General features: G+C 39.7%; 3 protein-coding genes across 13 annotated transcripts in view; 2 read left to right on the top strand and 1 right to left on the bottom strand.

Annotated features, from left to right (window-relative positions):
* The window catches only part of LOC124416427, a 41,860-nt gene extending 30,263 nt beyond the window's left edge, over positions 1–11,597 (top strand). For 8 of the 11 annotated variants that reach the window (XM_046897490.1, XM_046897491.1, XM_046897494.1 and 5 more), the window contains 11 exons: positions 1,040–1,224; positions 2,094–2,184; positions 2,466–2,608; positions 3,208–3,346; positions 3,607–4,869; positions 4,954–5,128; positions 5,436–5,545; positions 5,876–6,014; positions 6,106–6,183; positions 6,361–6,898; positions 6,935–8,745. In XM_046897490.1, the coding sequence (XP_046753446.1) occupies positions 1,040–1,224; positions 2,094–2,184; positions 2,466–2,608; positions 3,208–3,346; positions 3,607–4,869; positions 4,954–5,128; positions 5,436–5,545; positions 5,876–6,014; positions 6,106–6,183; positions 6,361–6,898; positions 6,935–8,176 (4,103 nt within the window). In that variant the 3' untranslated portion in view covers positions 8,177–8,745. Of the gene's footprint in view, positions 1–122; positions 199–1,039; positions 1,225–2,093; positions 2,185–2,465; positions 2,609–3,207; positions 3,347–3,606; positions 4,870–4,953; positions 5,129–5,435; positions 5,546–5,875; positions 6,015–6,105; positions 6,184–6,360; positions 8,746–9,296; positions 10,503–10,575 lie in introns of those variants that run through there. The other 3 variants (XM_046897492.1, XM_046897499.1, XM_046897488.1) reach the window with 3 other exon arrangements.
* Positions 11,598–11,654: 57 nt separating this feature from the next.
* LOC124416447 (queuosine salvage protein) lies at positions 11,655–16,666 on the bottom strand. Its single transcript, XM_046897544.1, has 6 exons — positions 16,474–16,666; positions 16,180–16,395; positions 13,330–13,492; positions 13,116–13,229; positions 12,860–13,045; positions 11,655–12,742 (listed from the first exon to the last, which is right to left on the bottom strand). Exons 1-6 carry the CDS (start codon positions 16,579–16,581, stop codon positions 12,504–12,506), a joined length of 1,026 nt encoding a protein of 341 aa, XP_046753500.1. The 5' UTR covers positions 16,582–16,666; the 3' UTR covers positions 11,655–12,503.
* Positions 13,500–16,292, top strand: LOC124416463 (fibrous sheath-interacting protein 2). Its single transcript, XM_046897577.1, has 7 exons — positions 13,500–13,840; positions 14,036–14,521; positions 14,596–14,943; positions 15,025–15,161; positions 15,307–15,410; positions 15,478–15,540; positions 15,640–16,292. Exons 1-7 carry the CDS (start codon positions 13,785–13,787, stop codon positions 15,865–15,867), a joined length of 1,422 nt encoding a protein of 473 aa, XP_046753533.1. The 5' UTR covers positions 13,500–13,784; the 3' UTR covers positions 15,868–16,292.
* Positions 16,667–16,739: the final 73 nt, after the last annotated feature.

Genomic DNA, 16,739 nt, shown 5'->3' with positions numbered 1-16,739 from the left:
TTTTATACCAGCGTCTGATTTTTATACTCAGAGTAAATTCCCGAGAAAATGTCAAAGACGTAGGATGGTATTAAGATGAAACTGGGAAGCTGAATGACGCGAGAAACGGCCTCGGAATCTCGAGGTTTCAAAGATAGATGGAATCTGAGAGGCGGAAACAGTGTCGAGGAAAACCTGAGTCGAGTCGTAGAGAAGATGGTAATAATCGATTTCCTGTTTCGTGCTCATACTTACTCTGACCGCAATCTTACCAAACGACCTTATTAAGGCCACGCAGCTAGAGGGACGCGGTGACGCAGACGGCGACCTTCACCTCCGGTCTGGAGGGATCAGGGCTAGAAAGTCAACACCATAACACGATCTTCGGAGAGATTATTCCATTGTACGTCTAGACTAGATTCCTTCGGATTATGGGAATTTTTTTATCACGGAACATGGTCTAAACGCCAGTTTTTGCCTGATTTCAAGGCTTTTTCTTATATTTTATAGGATTTCTAGCTCGAGTCTGAGAGGCCTCTCACACTATGTGACTCCTTAAATAGCACAATACAAAGATACTCATTCAAGTTCCTTGTCGACATTTTCTTAAATAATCGCGTGGTTATACGATTTGACAGTAACTGGACTGGCCTTATTTTAATCTGAATAATATTACATTTTTTCACATACTACCGTGCAAGATCGGCTTCAATCCACACACATTTCCCTAATTCGAAAAGGTACGCATAATAGCGTCTATGGTGCTGAGCACCTGGTGACCTGTCGCCATTGGTTAATCGGGTTAGTAATCCACACGGATTTCCACCTGGAGGAGAAAATCTCAAGGTCGTTCTGAGCCAGCCTCGAGAGAGTTACGAGAACGAGCATCGTCGAGTGGACGAGTCGATGCTCGGACATTCGAATTTACGTCCGAATAAGCGATGACATGCAGTCGAAACTTTCAATCCCCTCGTCGATTTTCGAAGCAGTAGAGCCTTCGGCAACTAAAACTACAGTCTTTTCTCACGTATCGATTCTCATATCTAATTACCATTCCTAGATAAGCCGGCAGCCGATACTCCGACAATGGCGCACGCCGCGCTTCGTGATTTGGTCGAACGTGCTGTGGAGGAAGCGAGGAAGCTGCCTGGACTCGGAAATCCGGATGCTGGACGGTCCACCGAGCCCGGAGATGTAGCCGACCAGACCTACGAGGATCTACTCGCGACTGCTATACTCAACAAGGTAAACAACTAAGACGTGTCAAATTATGCGAGACGATGACGGTGCAACAATTTTTATCGCTAATGTCATCGGGGCTTCGGATCTGCATGGTTTTATTTATCTTTTTTCACTTTTATAACTTTTTACCAAGAGCCGCGATGTATGTGCCTACAGTTTATACGTTGGAATACTTTTGTCGAAGTATAATCACAGTTACCTAATCAGATTGGGCCTTACCCATATAGGTAATATATTATATGACCGAAGAAGTTGACTCGAGCTACAGTAGATTGATACAATTTCGTGAAATGTGTACTTTTGCGATATTTCATACGTTATTATATCCCTTTTCAGTGAAGTGGAAAACTTTTTTTTTTCAAATAAAGCTCGCGTATCCTTAAAGCAAATTATAATAAATAAAATTCGAAATATTGTGAAATTACTGCGGTTATTTAAATTCATGCACGTGCCGATTCAATGGTTGATTTATCCTTCAGACGGTTGTATAAAAATAATCGAGCAAGGAAGTTGCTTCAGCCTCGATATATGCATGAAAATTATCGTATTCTTGTGTGAAAAAAAGGTTCTTTAGTTCATCGCCGATTATACGTATAGCTAATTTCGTCATTCGTTACCAAACGTTTAATTGACGCACAAGAAATTACCGGTAACCACCTAAAAAGACGTCAAACTTTTTTAACATATTCACACATCGCACTCTCTGGTTTTTTGTTATACAATGCTTTGAATATGTTTGTATAATTTCCAGTAAGTAAGCTATCAACGAATTGAGAAGACAAAATTGCTGTCCCTAACGTAATGGTACAAAGCTCGATTTTAAACTTGACGATTATACTTGCAGACGACTAAAGTTTGGATGTATATTCTAGGTAATCGAGAAGTACCAAACCGAACGCGTCGACAATAACAGCAACACATTAGGCGCCAAGAAAACCTCTCAGAATCAAAAATACATCACGAGTAAGTACAAAAATCAAAATACATCATAAATCAAAAATACATCACCAGCAAGTGCATATGCGTTTCCGATAAAATTGTATTAAAGATCAGAGAAGTTAAAGATTCGTAGCTCATCTTAGCGCGTCAAATTATCGAATGATCTATTATACTGGCAATTCGCGTACGTCTACAATCGACAAGAGAAAAAAGTTTTCGAGCGAAGAATTCAGATTGTTTTCGAGGCCTGTTTAACATACGAATGGCACTTCCCGGGCGAATAATTCAATTGAATCATTAAACAGGCGAAATCGAGGTGGGACTCGACGAAGGCGTCGAGGAAGGCAGCAGCAGCCTCGAACCACTCTCGCAGGATGAGTATGGCAGCGATTGTAGCGCACCACCCTCGAAATATTCCATCAATCGTCAGGAACCACTATCGTTGACGGTAAGTTTTGCGAACCTTTGCAGAATCGCAGTAAATGATAACTTGTTCGTTGGACAAAGTATCTCCACTCTGCAAGACGATTGATACAATCTCTTTAGTCGGCGCCATCGTTAATGATTATGTGATAATACCTGTCGATGCACTAATTTTTTATTTTGAGCATAATGTGGCGGGATTGCTGAACCGTAAGAGCTTTGGATATGCACCGCGCAATTAGGAATAGACTCTTTTACTAGGTTGCCGGCTTGCTGAATTGCAATGTTTAATTTCTCCTAGTCTCAGGATTGGCTAGGTTCTAGTTTGCAAGATGATTGCGAGTGAGAAATGCGAGAAATACTGCTATAAATTTTGCTGCATGGAAAAATTTTAGCAAAAGGTTTTCTATGACGATGGTCGTCTTTCTTATTTCCTGATGAAGGTTTTGTAGGAAAAAGAATTATACAATCAGTAAATAAACAACGCTTGGAACTGAGAGCAAACCTTACGGCAGTGCTGGTGCGACGCGGAGAAAGGTTAAGCTAATTATTCAGGAGTCATTCCACTCGTTATTTCATAAGAGTTTACTGACTCTCTTTTCGACGTTACACGTTACGTTGCAGATAGAAGAGCACATCGAAGAAGTGACAACGACCTACACTTCGGACGAGGAAGAACGAGATGAAGCCGCGGCAAATGGTCTGAACTTCAACAAGGCGCATCGTGTGCCTTTCCCTGAATTTGGAATGGACATAATCGATCGTAAGTTAATCGACGAAAGTTTCTTGAAGAATTTTTTCTTGTTTTTTTTTTTTGGAGCCAGGTGACGAGTTGCGTTTAGAGTGCCTTTTTTGAATTCGCAATTTTACGAGGCACGTGAAAGTTCAATTTGCCATTACAGAATGGCTTTCTACTAGATTTCTACCGAACTTCTAGGTTCGGACTGTGCAGAATAGAATAAACGATCACGATGCTCGTCATGTGCGGCTTTGAACACGTCCTCGTCGATTTTTAATTCGCAGTTTCGCAAGAGTCTTCCGAGGAATTGCAGGACGAGGTGTCGACACCGACGCACGTGGATCTAGTCACGCCTGTCGAGTCATGGGAGGAGAATTGGCTGTTTCAAAAGAAGAAGATGCAGGCTCAATCCGAACCAGTTTCAATGCTGGTCCCAAATCCTAGCGAAGATTTAAAGCCTTTAATTGGCGATAGAGAAGCCGATGACACCTCCGATCTGTCCGACTGTTCCGCTCATTCCGACGAAGAAATTGAGGACGAACTTCTCGAAGCTATCAACAACGTGATTCCAAAACCTCCAGGTAATACGGAAGAGACCGAAGCTTCTGGTTTGCTGGAAGCTAAGGGAAGAGGGGAAATTAACACGCGAACTGCAGATGACGCCCGAACGATTGTTCACGATAATTTAACGATGAACACCGCCACTCACTTCCAAATCAACGAACCTAGTGCCAACGGAATGACGAACGGACATAACGAACAGAAACCCGCGAGTCCATCGTCGGGGACGACGGAGATCAAACTTGGCATTGAAGATATGCTCGTGTTTCATTTGAGGGACAAAAAGACGTCGCAATCTGAGCAGAAAACTACGCATCAGGATCCGTCGAGCGAGTTTATACAGGCGGAAAAATCGTCGGGAAATATCATAACGTTGGATGAAAAGATAGGTGGAAGTGATGTAAAAATTCCAGAACCAGCTTCTAGAGTGAAGTCGAGAGCTTCGGTCGAAATCACGAGTCGAAGCGGGGTCCAAACGGTCGTGGTGAACAGCTCGTCGACTTCTTTTACAGAGAAGTCTAATCTTGATGTGACAGGTCCTGAGGTACCTGAATCGGTCTGCCAGCTCGACCAACCAAAGGATCAACAAGCGAAGCGTCCATCCGTCACACCGCGACTTAACGAGTTGGATAAACTGCCTCAAGACCAGCTTGTCAACCAGAAGGATGATTTGTGCTCAAAAGGGTGCCCCAGAACTCCAGCATCATCTCCTCTTAAACAGGAAGTCGGAGCCACAGAAATCCAAACTCGTACCGATTTCCGTTCGCTGGATGAAAAACTGGTATCCATCGAGACGAAAGTTGGCACGAATCTTAGTTCGCTGGAAGAAAAACTGAGAAGCTACGTTCCGGACTTCGAAAAGAACCAAGACCTCAATCTTACGGAAGTTGCAAACGGAGTGGTTGAAGCGCGTTTCGCTTTCGTAGAAAGCGGCAACGAGAATCATCACACTGTGATAACCGAGGAGCACAGAATCGACCTGCAACGTGAGTTTATCACATCTTTTTTCATTTTCTTTCCGAGTCAACGATCACTCATCGTTTCTCATTGCACGCCTTTGTAATCCCCAGACGAGGATGGTGCTCAGCAGGAAAGCGAGTACACCGAGCATTACGCTACAGCGACCCAGAGACACCTGGACAGTTTAAAGAGACCTGGCAAAGGTGGCAAAATACTCGGTATTCACGAGCATGACGATATCCCACCGCCAATACCCTCGACTCCTCCACCGATTGCTAGACTCAGGTATGATTCTAATGAGTTTGATTCACGTCAGGAAACTGTTCTATTCGGCACACTGTGTACTCGGATGATTCACCGTCATGAATTTGAATCGAGATGTTCTCTCGTTTGTTTCAATCGGAATAAAAGATACTCGATAAAGCGGCTGCGGCTGTAGTTCAGCTACTGAACACACGTCATGTGGTTCAACATTGTTTTCGTGTTTTCGTTTTCTTTCAGTATCTTTATACTGTTATGAATTTCAATTGTGCTTTCAACCTTCATTTCCTCGCATCGTGTCATTGCTTTAATTCAAGATTTTGCTCTGCAGGCAGTGCCGCGAGGCTGCGGCGTTAGCCAACCTTGAGGTTGATCAGCCCGAACCAGCCGAACGGAAGAAGGTCGAAGTTGACCTGTTTCTCGCCACCCCACCTCGTCCAGGTACTCACTCGGTTGTAACTTAATCAGTTTAGATTCTTCGATTTACTAATCATGGAGCTCAAGCTAGCAGTCGGGAGTTAAGAGTCGAATATGTTAAACTTTTTGGAAACAGAAAAATGCAGTTTAGTTTCATCCTGATAAGTCTGTAAGAGTTTTGGGGGTTCAAGGTGTTTCACAAAATTTTAATTTTCGGACTTCACTAACTCATTAGAAACGTTTGACTCTTAATTCTGGCTGCTAGCTTAAACCTCGTTTACTAATCGGCACACGTCGAGTCGCTGCTCATAAAAATGAGACGGAATAGATTATTAACGAGACGAATTTTTGCAGGCACGATAGCCGAGCGCGAGCATAAGAAGTGGGAAAATGCCGCGCCGATAGAGAACAATCCTTACAGTGAGGAAAACATTCAGAAAAGATTATGGCAACGACAATACTCCCGGAAGGTATCATCCGAATCTTCATCTGGGTGAGTGTAATCATTTTCTTTTCAGTCATTTCGTCTACTTTGTTTCACCGTATCTCCGTACCATTGAGAACAACGAAAATGGAATTTTTAGGGTTAACACCGAAGCACCAAAGGTGGATGGAACCTCTATTCAAGTGGTCCTGGGCGCTGGTCAACCGGACGTCAAGAGGTAGCGCAAGAATCATTAAATGCTTAATTGAGTAGTTATGTTCGAATTATTAATAATTCACGGTGGATCAGCTGAGTAATTTACATTGAAGATTGAAGAACCTTTTGCAAAATATGTTGAAAATATGGAGGAAAGAAATTAACGGGGTAATGAGATTTTGTTGTTTGAAATGTGCAGGTATGGGAGAGACTACTATATCAACGAGGCAAAGAAAGCAAGTGGGGAGCGCGCTAGAAGATCGGCTATGTTGAATGCCGGAAGACCGAACAGCTCGTTATCCCAGAATTCCGGCTCGTTCGAAGGCGATATTGAACAGCAGGTGAGTTATGGACTTGACAGATTCGAGGAGGCATCCCTGCGGGGCAGCCTTCATAGACGGAGCTTTCGAGGGCAGAATTCGAGTCCCCATTTTGTAACCAACCCTCTGCTCCACTTGCAAGTTGGCGAGGATTTGAAAGTTAGTCGAGTTGACGAGCTAAGCGACCCTTGCGTGTCCGATTCCGTAACAGACAGAGTACGAAATAGCGCGTCGTCGAGTTATCGAGGAAACGATGCACCGATTGACACGGTGCAACACCGAATTGTTGGGCCCAGTAATGCTCACCACGATACCGAGTGCTCGTCGAATGAAGACTCAAATGTCACGGTAAGGAACGCGGCGTCCAGATATGGAGAATCAAAATTGATTCAAACTTTATCGAAGACGAGAGATCCGCAGCCAAGGGTCATCGGTGACGAGAATTCAGAATGCAAAGCAAGTTCTTGTGGAGAGGTACCGAAGGAACAGAACAATCAAATGGATTTCTCTGAGATGTCCTCTGAGAAATTAGCGAGCATTTCCGATTTAATGTCTGAGGGAAGAAATCGCGAGCTTAGAGTATTGGACGACAGAGGAAGATTGGTAGATCTCGATCCAGAGAACTTTGAAAGACTTTTCAAAACCGGAGATGCTGTTGAAAACTTTGCTGTTAATCCGTTGTATGATTTAGAAAATAATTTCCTACTACCGAATCGTAATCCACAACGTTCTAATTTTGTGGATCAAGATTCCGGAATGTATTCCATCGAATCGAACGAAGTAACGGAAACGGATAAGAGTGGGATTAGGAAAGAGGAGGATGAAGAACCGCCGAAAAGATTGTCAGTTGACGAGTCGAAAAGGGGTGACGAAATCGTGACGTCCAACGGTAAGAGATATTCGAACTTTGGAAGCTTCAAGTTCAATACATTTGGTGGAATAAAGAGAAGACGCTTTAACTGGAACGACCTGCAGGACGAGTTTGACGACACGGATTCGGAAAACGAGGGTATGGCCGAATACCCGGATAACGTTTCGGACTTTGGCAGTATGAAGTGTCAAACTTTCGGCGGAATCAAGCAGAGAACAAATTTCGATGGTAAAAATATAATAAAGTACCATAAAGTTAAATTGAGGCCAAGTCTCTCGTTCAGAGACGCCAAAGAGGCGAAGCAGCGACGGGAAACCATGTCCGAGAACGGAGAGGATATTCTCTACAGCAATTTTGAGACTCGAAGAGATCCAAGCTACACAAAGTTCAGAGATGCAAAAGTGAACTCGAACGGCGAACGTGTCAAGAAGAAGAAACCATCGCATCACGTTGGCTCGAAAAGAGCGTCAGCCGAACGGAACATCGGCGATGAAAACTTGATGGCGAGCTTTTTGAGAGACGCCCTGATGCGGCCAAAGTCACGATTGTCGACCGACAATGAATCAATTTATTCTCTGGATACTGCATCAGCTCAAAAATCGCCCCGTTATCGAGGAGTATCCAGCCGTCCGATCAAACCTCGTGCAATTCGCGATGACAGCAGTCTTAGATTAGAACCACCCGAGTCCCCAGAAGTGATAGAAAGAAGCTTTGAAACGTTGGCCGGTTTACGGAGGAGTCGAAGTCTTAAGGACGATAGTAACAGTATTCTTAGAAGTAGCAGCGTGCATAGAAAGATTGCCGAGGACGTATCTATGTGGTGATATATTGAAAGCACAAGATTTCAGGTGCTCATTAGTGAGAATAGAAATACTAATATACACATAGTATAATATATTCAGGTAGGAAGAGGTAGTCGAAGTCTGATTAGGCGATAGATTGGTAGCGAACATTAGGTTAATTGGGTCTCGGAGGTATCAAGCGGAAATTACCGAGCACAGCAGTCATAAACGAAATTTGAAATAGCAGTTTTATCGTCCGTAAGAACAGGAACTTAAAAAATAAAGGAAACGCGTTTTAATACACGCTATCGAATCCAGCCTCGAGCATTTTTCATATTTGATTTTTACTCGCTCGCAGTGCATGTAAACCAGAAATCTTTTTTTTTGCCGTTATAATCTGAGTTGCCTTTCATCTAAACACTTCTTACAGCTTATTATACACACGCACACAGCACACACACATCACAGCCACACATTGCATTCAATTGGAATGCTGACTCTACCAACTTGTATATACAATGCAATAGACGCATACGTATATACGTATACATACGCTATATGTATAGTTATACACTTCTTAATTGATCAAAAAATAAATATGTTTTACGGTTTTTCGTTTTTAAATTTCATTAATTTTTTCCCTACGTAAGCACTGCACATGCATGAGATCCCCTTGTACAATGTACCTAAATGGTAAGTAAGTTCACCATGAGTTTCTTTACGTTATTTCCGTCTTCGCTAACCCGGTGAAACTTTTTCTATCTAACACATCCGGTGGTGACGATCTAACAAATCTCCTAATGTACACGTGTGACTCGTGCATATTTTACTCGCAACTACTTTCTAATCCTATTCAATATTAACTGTCAATAATCACAGAATTTCTGCTTACACTGTACACACACATATAATGGGAATCTTGTACTAACTGCCATACCGTGATTCAAAATTTATTAATGCTGCAAGTTATTAGGTACTACAGAATTAATGCTATAGTGCTTTGGCCTTGGTTAATATATTCTATAATATAATAAAATATGTAGCTACAGTCTGGAGGCACTTGATGCTCCCGCTTATTAATGTTGTCGACGTATTGGTGAATAGCGAAATGACCCGATGTAATGATAGCCTTTGTTTTAAAGCGGGATTTGATTTGTTTTAGGATAAAATCCAGCACCAGGAAACAGAGCAGACCTCAAACTCGGTAACGGAAGTTAAAACGAAAGTGACGACTTGGCAGCAGAATAACATTGATTCGAATAATTCTAACGTGGTATCACAGGGCAGACAGAGAGTTGAAACAACAATTCATTTGGGGATTGCTCCAAACAAGGTAGAGACCAATGACGTAACGATAAAGAGGTCAATTTCGGAAGTGGATAACTCTTTGAAAGAACAAAGTAACGAGGAGCTTTTGGAGAATGTCCGAAGGAACAGTAAGAATGAACTAAATGCAAAATTGAATAACAAGGAAGACTTGGAGAAAGTGGCTGTTTCACAAGTGAGAAGATCATTCGGAAGTGATCATCAGAAATCCATTAATCGCATTGACCTCAAGGCGTACGGATTTGAAAATGCAATAAAAACTAGCAGCAGTTCTACAACTAAATTGACCGAGAAACGAGTAGTGAACAAATTGGACTTGAAATCATACGGTTACGAGTCTGATTTGTACAGAAACCAATCTATCGGTCACATTGACGAAAAACTCAATAACGAGGTCCACGTGAAACCGAGAATTGTAAAAATGAAAACAAAATCAAATTTAACCGAACATCACGGGCAACGAGAGAGGTCCAAGAGTTCGCAGAATCTGGTAGAGTACGAGGCTTCGGGTGACTTTGACGTGTCAAAGAGTAGCGAAATTTTCAGTGAAGAGAAAAATTTGTCGGACGCGTTTGATGAATTCGGCGGAATGATTTCGGCCAAGTCTATGCCGAATGTAAGGAAAATCGAACATTTTTCACAGAATTTGACGACGAGACATAGGTACAACAATGAAGAGGATGTGATTATCAGTCATTTTGGTACGAAGAAGGAAAGGTTAAAGGAAGAAGAACGATTGAGGCGACAAATGATCAAGGCGTCTTCGGCAAGCCATGGCTTGTGGAAATCGGAGACTACGATTCTTACAAGTGGAAGGACAGGCTCGATAGATTTATCTTCGGACGATGAACTCGATGGCATAATTGTAAAAGCAAAATCCACGGAGGTTTTGGCAAAGAAGGAAATATTCGAAAATACTTCCGATGAGAATACTTCCGTCGTCGGCAATATTAACGAGGACGATTTGCCAATGCCGTCTGTCCGAAGACTTGCTCAAGCTTTCGTCAGTTCACCGGAAGAAATACCAGCTCCTGCACCAAGGGTAAGAAAATCTACGTAATATACGTAAGGGAAGGATTTCTTTCAATTTTTAGCAAGTGTTAAATTTATTGCAGGTACTGAAGACGCATGGCGCTACAAAAAAAGAAAGACCCACGACTCCTGAAGTTCAGATAATAGAGACGCCAAGACAGATGCATAGTTTGACCGCAAGGTCACTTTCTCGAGAGTTCAGAGAAGGGTTGAGACAAATTCCTAACAAGATAACGTCTCCACCAGTAAGTTATACGACCAGCGAACAATCAATTATTGTTCAAACCCACCGGGAAGTAGTTTCTTCCGAAATTGATAGCTCTGGTGACGACGTTAGAATCATTGAACCGGGAAAGTTGAAGAATAACATCAAATTTTGGGAACAACTACAAAAGCAGAGCTAAAATTAACTTTGCACATCTGCACTCTGTGCTATGGAGAAGCATGTGATGGACGAGTTTGGGGAGTGGAATCATGACAATTTTGAGCATTTATTGTCACACATCAGTACTACGGGACTGGATTTTCAAAGTCATCGAATTCACTGTTAATAACAAAGTAGAGGATAGTTAGATCACGACAGAAATCGCATTCCGATCCGGAGTAAAATTCACCACCAATCTTATGAAGAGGCTTCATTTGAACTCGCCCATCGAGATGCGTTGAAGTTTATAATATAAATATATGTACATGAATTATAAATATTAAGCATCTAAAGGTACGATAAATATCGGGACGGTGTACCATGATCACATTGTACCAAGTCCCGCTGCCATATTTGATTTTAATGTAAAATTGAAATTTATTCTTATATAAGTTTTATCCGTTGTTTATTTAGATTTGAATCATTTCTTCCAGTCGTTATTTTGAGTTTAATATAAATTTCTTGGTGAAATGTCAATCACGATTAGGTTTTGAATTAATGGGTATATGATTTTATCAGCAGATTATTTTCTAATTGGCTCTAATTTAAAATCGAAAATGAAAATCAAACAAAGCATCTGCTGTCATTTTATACACTGCTTGTTTCTGTCCTTGTGTGATTTATAAGGACACGTTAACGTGCGCTCTAAAAACAGAGGAAGAAGGGGAGAGAAAGAAAGAGGAAAATAAGTAAAAATTATGAATTACTATGTATCATATATTCAATGGTGGACGGAAGTACTTCTATAGTTCAAGTTTATTTAGAAGAATATAACATGACGTTATTACATTGTGCCAAAGGACACGGAGTGTCGACATCCAAAGAAGGTATCTTAGGTAACTCATATTAAAAATCGATAATAGTATATCATTCAAATAAATGAGATTGAGAAATTCATTAATATGTATTTCGCAATATGTATGTGTATACTTATATTAATTATTGCGAATCATTGTATATTTTAGGATAATAAAGCTATATAAAATTGTTAGATAAAGGAAGGACCAGTAAAAGGTTACTTTAAATGAACATCTCCGGTTGACTATACTAGATTTATTCCCTCATGCTGGGCGCATGGAAAGGTACGGCTCTTACATAAATACAGAAGGTTGTGCTTCGGACTTATTACACTAAACGCCAGTTGGCGACGCTACACTACGTTACACTGCGGTAGTAAAAATATGTAGCACTCACACAACAAAAATATATCTGTATCATGTTTTCATCGATCTGTTTGAATTTTCAGTGCAATTCATTCTTTTGAGATGCAAAAAGCACCACACTTGCAACAGCTTCACAAATATTGCAAATACCACAAATGTTAATATCACAGAATAGAGGCAGCCAACACCATGACAGATACTGAATAGTGCAATTCTCAATAGTGACATATTTCTTATTAATCATTCATATTCATCAACTTATCTCTATTGGCACCATATTTGTACATAAAATAGTCCATAATTTGAATTTTTTCAACAGACAGTGTGAGAGCGATGACCAAAGCATGGCTTTTGCATCAACGATCTGTGGTGCGATCAAATTATTCACATCCAAACGCAGTAGAATGTGAATGTGTATACATGATCAGTAGTAAATTGATCTGACTTTGTGAAAAGGTATATTCTGTAAATTTTCGGCATGTTTTCTCCGGTAGTCCCATAAAAAATGATCGATCAAAATAGCATTGCAATCGAACTTCTTCAAGGCAAGATCAGGACAAGCCTCAATTAAAGACTTAACTTTGTCTCTTACTTGTTCGATCACTTCAATCGAACAACCACGAATCTCAACCTCTAAGGGACTTCCTCGTGTTAATAAAGTATCTGGAAACAAGGTAATGTGATACAAGTCACAGTACAACTTCTGTTTATCTAAAATTAAACAAACTTTATAGATAAATTATTATTTTGATATTGAGTGATAATAAGAAGATTACTTACTCGACTGAAGAGACTCCAGGAGAGATTCGCTGTATCGCATTGCCCCAAAGTGTATCAAAACTTGAGGCACTCTGTAGTCAGCAAACATTGTTATTATATCAATGTCGTGGAATTCGCCAAGTCCCTTTCCCCCATAACAGGCCCATATATCTCCGATCAGAATCTGTGCTCTTTTGTAAAACGACACTGGGACCAATCGATTTTTGTAGAATTATTAATACGATCAATGTCACGGATAGTTTGCGTTGAAAGTTACCTTTGTGTCCTTTGTAATCTGCCTCATCTCTAAAGCATTCAAACTCTGTCACAATAAGCTCCAATAATTTTTCTGCCGACTTATTGCAGGATTTTATACAGTTTACAAAAGATCCTGTAAGTCAATAAAGATAAGCAACGAATTTCGAATAATGAGGATTAAAATCTAGTTGATTGCGATGTGTAATGTTAATTTAAAAAATTCAAGTACATACCATCATACTTCTCTACTAGGACCCTTCCAACTTCGTGTAAACATTTTAATCGTTCCATAAACAAAGGTACTTTAGCACTTGGATTGTCTCCTCGAAGAATGAACTGTAAGTTCTCTTTCGTAATTTTAGAGTAGACATTGGGATCTGTTTGCAAATGTCTTGTCTAAAATCAAAAGAACTAAATTATGATCGCGAAAAATACGTTCATACGACACAGCCTTCACATCGTTTTGTAAAAACAAAAAAAAAACTTTCCTTGCACTCTCGTTTTTCATCTTTGAGGGACCTTCATTTCTACTCTGAAAACTTGTCAAGACCAATAAATTATGATGTCAAGTTTCATTATATTATTTTCATAAAAACGTAACAAATATAAAAATGGAGCCTTCTCTTGCTTTTCGCTAATCTTGTAATTGATTTGTGCTTGTAAAATTGACAAAAACAACCTAATCAGTATGTCTTGTCGAGACAAATCTGTTGTGCTTGAATTAATGGCATTGAAGAAACCAACGTAAGTAATTCTTTGTAGAATAATAATTAGAATTCTTTTTTAGCTTCAAGATTACTACAAATTCGATACAGTTAATAACCGATACACGAAAATAACCTTGCAACGTGTATTATATCGATATCAGTGCTGTAAAAATAACTTTTGGTCTGTCCCAAGAACGCAATATATTCATCTTTATTTGATTGATTTTTTTAGAGCTTTGGACGAACTTATTAACTCAGTACCAAAGCCTAAAGGAGCAACACCAAATTTCGGTTTACCAAGATGGAAAGTCATGCCATTAGAATCAAAAATTCCAATGATCCCTGGCCCCAAGGGATCTTACCACTTTACTCGAAACAAGATTGGAAAAAAGCTTTGGGTCGGTTCTGTGGATGCACAATTTGATTTAAGTGATCCATACAATTATGAAGCAGAGTGGATCTACGATCCGTTACACGACGAACATCTAAAGAGATTTTTTTCACGGCCTATCAACATTAGCAGAATGATGAAGCTCGGATTGGTAACAAAAAAACTTGATGCAAAGTGTTCGGTAAAAGATTATAATATGTATAGAAAATACTTGAAGAAATTATACAATGACAGTATCAATCTAGAAATCAAACATAGGGCGAGTATGGATTTAGAAAGAAAAACTTTGTACTTTACTGAGAAACTTGCTGAAAAAGATGTTGAAAGGTAAAACATTCAGCTATGAAATACAATAGGAAATGGAAAATGTTGCAGAACTCAATGGCGTTTCAAAATTTTAGAATCAAGGCAAGAGAAACAAGGATGGAAGCCACAAGTTTGTTGCTAGAAAAGAACAGACTTGAAGAAGAAGAAAAGATGCAGAAACAGAAAGAAAGACAAATAAAAACTGAACAGAGACTTAAAGATCTTGAATTAAGAAAAATGCAGGACAAAAAAATTCGCATTCAAAAGGCTTGGGAAGAAGCAGAGATTTTGAGGCGAAAACGTGAAGCAGCTGCATACATTGAGCGTCAAAAAATAGTCAAAACATTGAAACAATGGAGAGACAGTGAGTATCAACGTAAAACAGCTAGGGCACGAAGACAACTTGAGGAGAAGCAAGCGAAGCAAATGGCTGTGGAAGAAAAGTAATATTTTTCAACATTGCTATACGTTTGTAGTGAGAGTTATTTGAGAAGTGACTGAATAATTTTATCGTTTCATTCAAGATGGAGGCTGAGGCAAGAAATGCAAAGAAAACAAATGGAAAGAGAAAAGTTTTTACAGCGGTGTTCAATTGAAAAACGTGCAATTAATATCAAAGCATACGACGCTAAAGTCAACAGAGAACGGGCAAGAATGCAAAGTAAGTTTGTGAAAATGAACGTCATCGCTTAATTCTGATGATATTGCATGAATAATTCAAAGTTTAAAATGCAATTAGGATGGATAATTAATAGTACTAAATTAATTTTTCCGAATAAGTACAATAATAGTACTGTTATTTCCAGGAATGGGAGAGCAGTATAAAATGTTCATAAAATGTTACGCAAGTAGGCATGTGGCTGGTCAAAGAGATGGAACGTGTTGCATAAAACTGCGTCAGAAGCGTAAGGTAAGACAAACGAATGAGAAACTGGTAAGAAGTAATTGATGTGGCATCTAATGTCTTTTTAAATTAGATGAATGGGAAGGGCGACATCAATTCATGTTCCGGTAAAACATATAAGTATAAGAATAAGAAGGTAATTAAATAACTTGCAAAATTCTCGTACAAAACTTTACTTCATGGTGATCTGAAATTTCTATTTGCATGAATGTATGTACAAAAATAACTATTTTAGCCGGATACTGAAATGAAAGTGCATGTTAAGAAGAAAAAACAAAAGAAACGGAAACACAAGAAAAAGAAACGAATTGTAAAACCACTGTCACAGCCTGAGCCTGAGGAAATGTGCACAGGAACTGAAACACCTTTTTTATGCATACAAGAACAACCTGTATCGAAAGATAAATGTGAATGTGAGAAGGTCAAGGCAGAATGGCTTCAACGCCAACAAATCAGTACTTAATTTTCGGATTTTCATATCATCCTATAAATATTTAAGCCATGTCTGGTATAATGAACAAACTTGGCAAAAAAATAGAATAATAATTCATGTTATTAATTGAGTTTACGTATAAAAGTTGTGCCTGTGATCATTCTATAATATATATTAGTTCAAAAGAAATTCTAATTGAGGCAATCAGCGAAACGTTTACAAACAGTCTTTTTATACGAAAAATGGATTGAAATTTTATTCATTTCATTGAATGACTTGCGCTGAGTTTTACTCATATATCGATACAAGGGGGTAGATACCGAAAAATCTTGTAGTGCTTACGGAAATAGCTCGTTTCACAGCAGCGCAGAGAGCAAAGTATCCAGTATTATTTTGTACTTTCCATTTTGTATCATCTCCTTCAGGCCAAAAACAGAAATTCAAAGTATCCAGTATAAAAATCCAGTCTGGTGTTCTCGGGTCATCTTTGTTAGGATGCAAATCGTGCTGAGAGAAATTGTCGATGTGAACGTCACGACTCGTTAACCCTCTAAGAACCTGTGCAATAATAGTAGAACAGTCTTAATGTTAGTTGTAAAATAATTTGTCAAGTGGAAAAGAATTAGTTTTACCCACTTCCTCCGCAATTCTTTGGACACCTGTCTTCTCGATGAAAACATGAGTTGACAAACTAGCTATTAATTTAGCTGATTCTCGAGGTTTCAAAGTCGTTTGGGTAGCCATTAGTTGTCACTGCCAAGGATTAGCAATCAGAAATGTGATAACGGACAAGCCCCGTAAAAATTCCTTATCACTTTATGACAGGGATGACAGTTCGCCTGAATTCGGCTCCATTGCTAGTCACGTGATCGCTGGTTGCTAGGTTGCTAGGCAATTTCTAA

Source organism: Diprion similis, chromosome 2 (assembly GCF_021155765.1).
Source record: "Diprion similis isolate iyDipSimi1 chromosome 2, iyDipSimi1.1, whole genome shotgun sequence".
In the NCBI taxonomy this organism is placed as follows: domain Eukaryota; kingdom Metazoa; phylum Arthropoda; class Insecta; order Hymenoptera; family Diprionidae; genus Diprion; species Diprion similis.
This window is presented reverse-complemented; position numbering and strand designations above follow the sequence as displayed.

Excerpts from the sequence above, each read along its gene's own strand:
- LOC124416447 (XM_046897544.1), bottom strand. The coding sequence starts at position 16,581 with ATGGCTACCCAAACGACTTTGAAACCTCGAGAATCAGCTAAATTAATA. Across the intron at positions 13,046-13,115 it reads AGATTACAAAGGACACAAAG|TGTCGTTTTACAAAAGAGCA; the intron begins GTAACTTTCAAC and ends GATTGGTCCCAG. Across the intron at positions 12,743-12,859 it reads CCTGGAGTCTCTTCAGTCGA|ATACTTTATTAACACGAGGA; the intron begins GTAAGTAATCTT and ends CCTTGTTTCCAG.
- LOC124416463 (XM_046897577.1), top strand. The coding sequence starts at position 13,785 with ATGTCTTGTCGAGACAAATCTGTTGTGCTTGAATTAATGGCATTGAAG. Across the intron at positions 13,841-14,035 it reads ATGGCATTGAAGAAACCAAC|AGCTTTGGACGAACTTATTA; the intron begins GTAAGTAATTCT and ends TGATTTTTTTAG. Across the intron at positions 15,162-15,306 it reads AGAACGGGCAAGAATGCAAA|GAATGGGAGAGCAGTATAAA; the intron begins GTAAGTTTGTGA and ends TGTTATTTCCAG.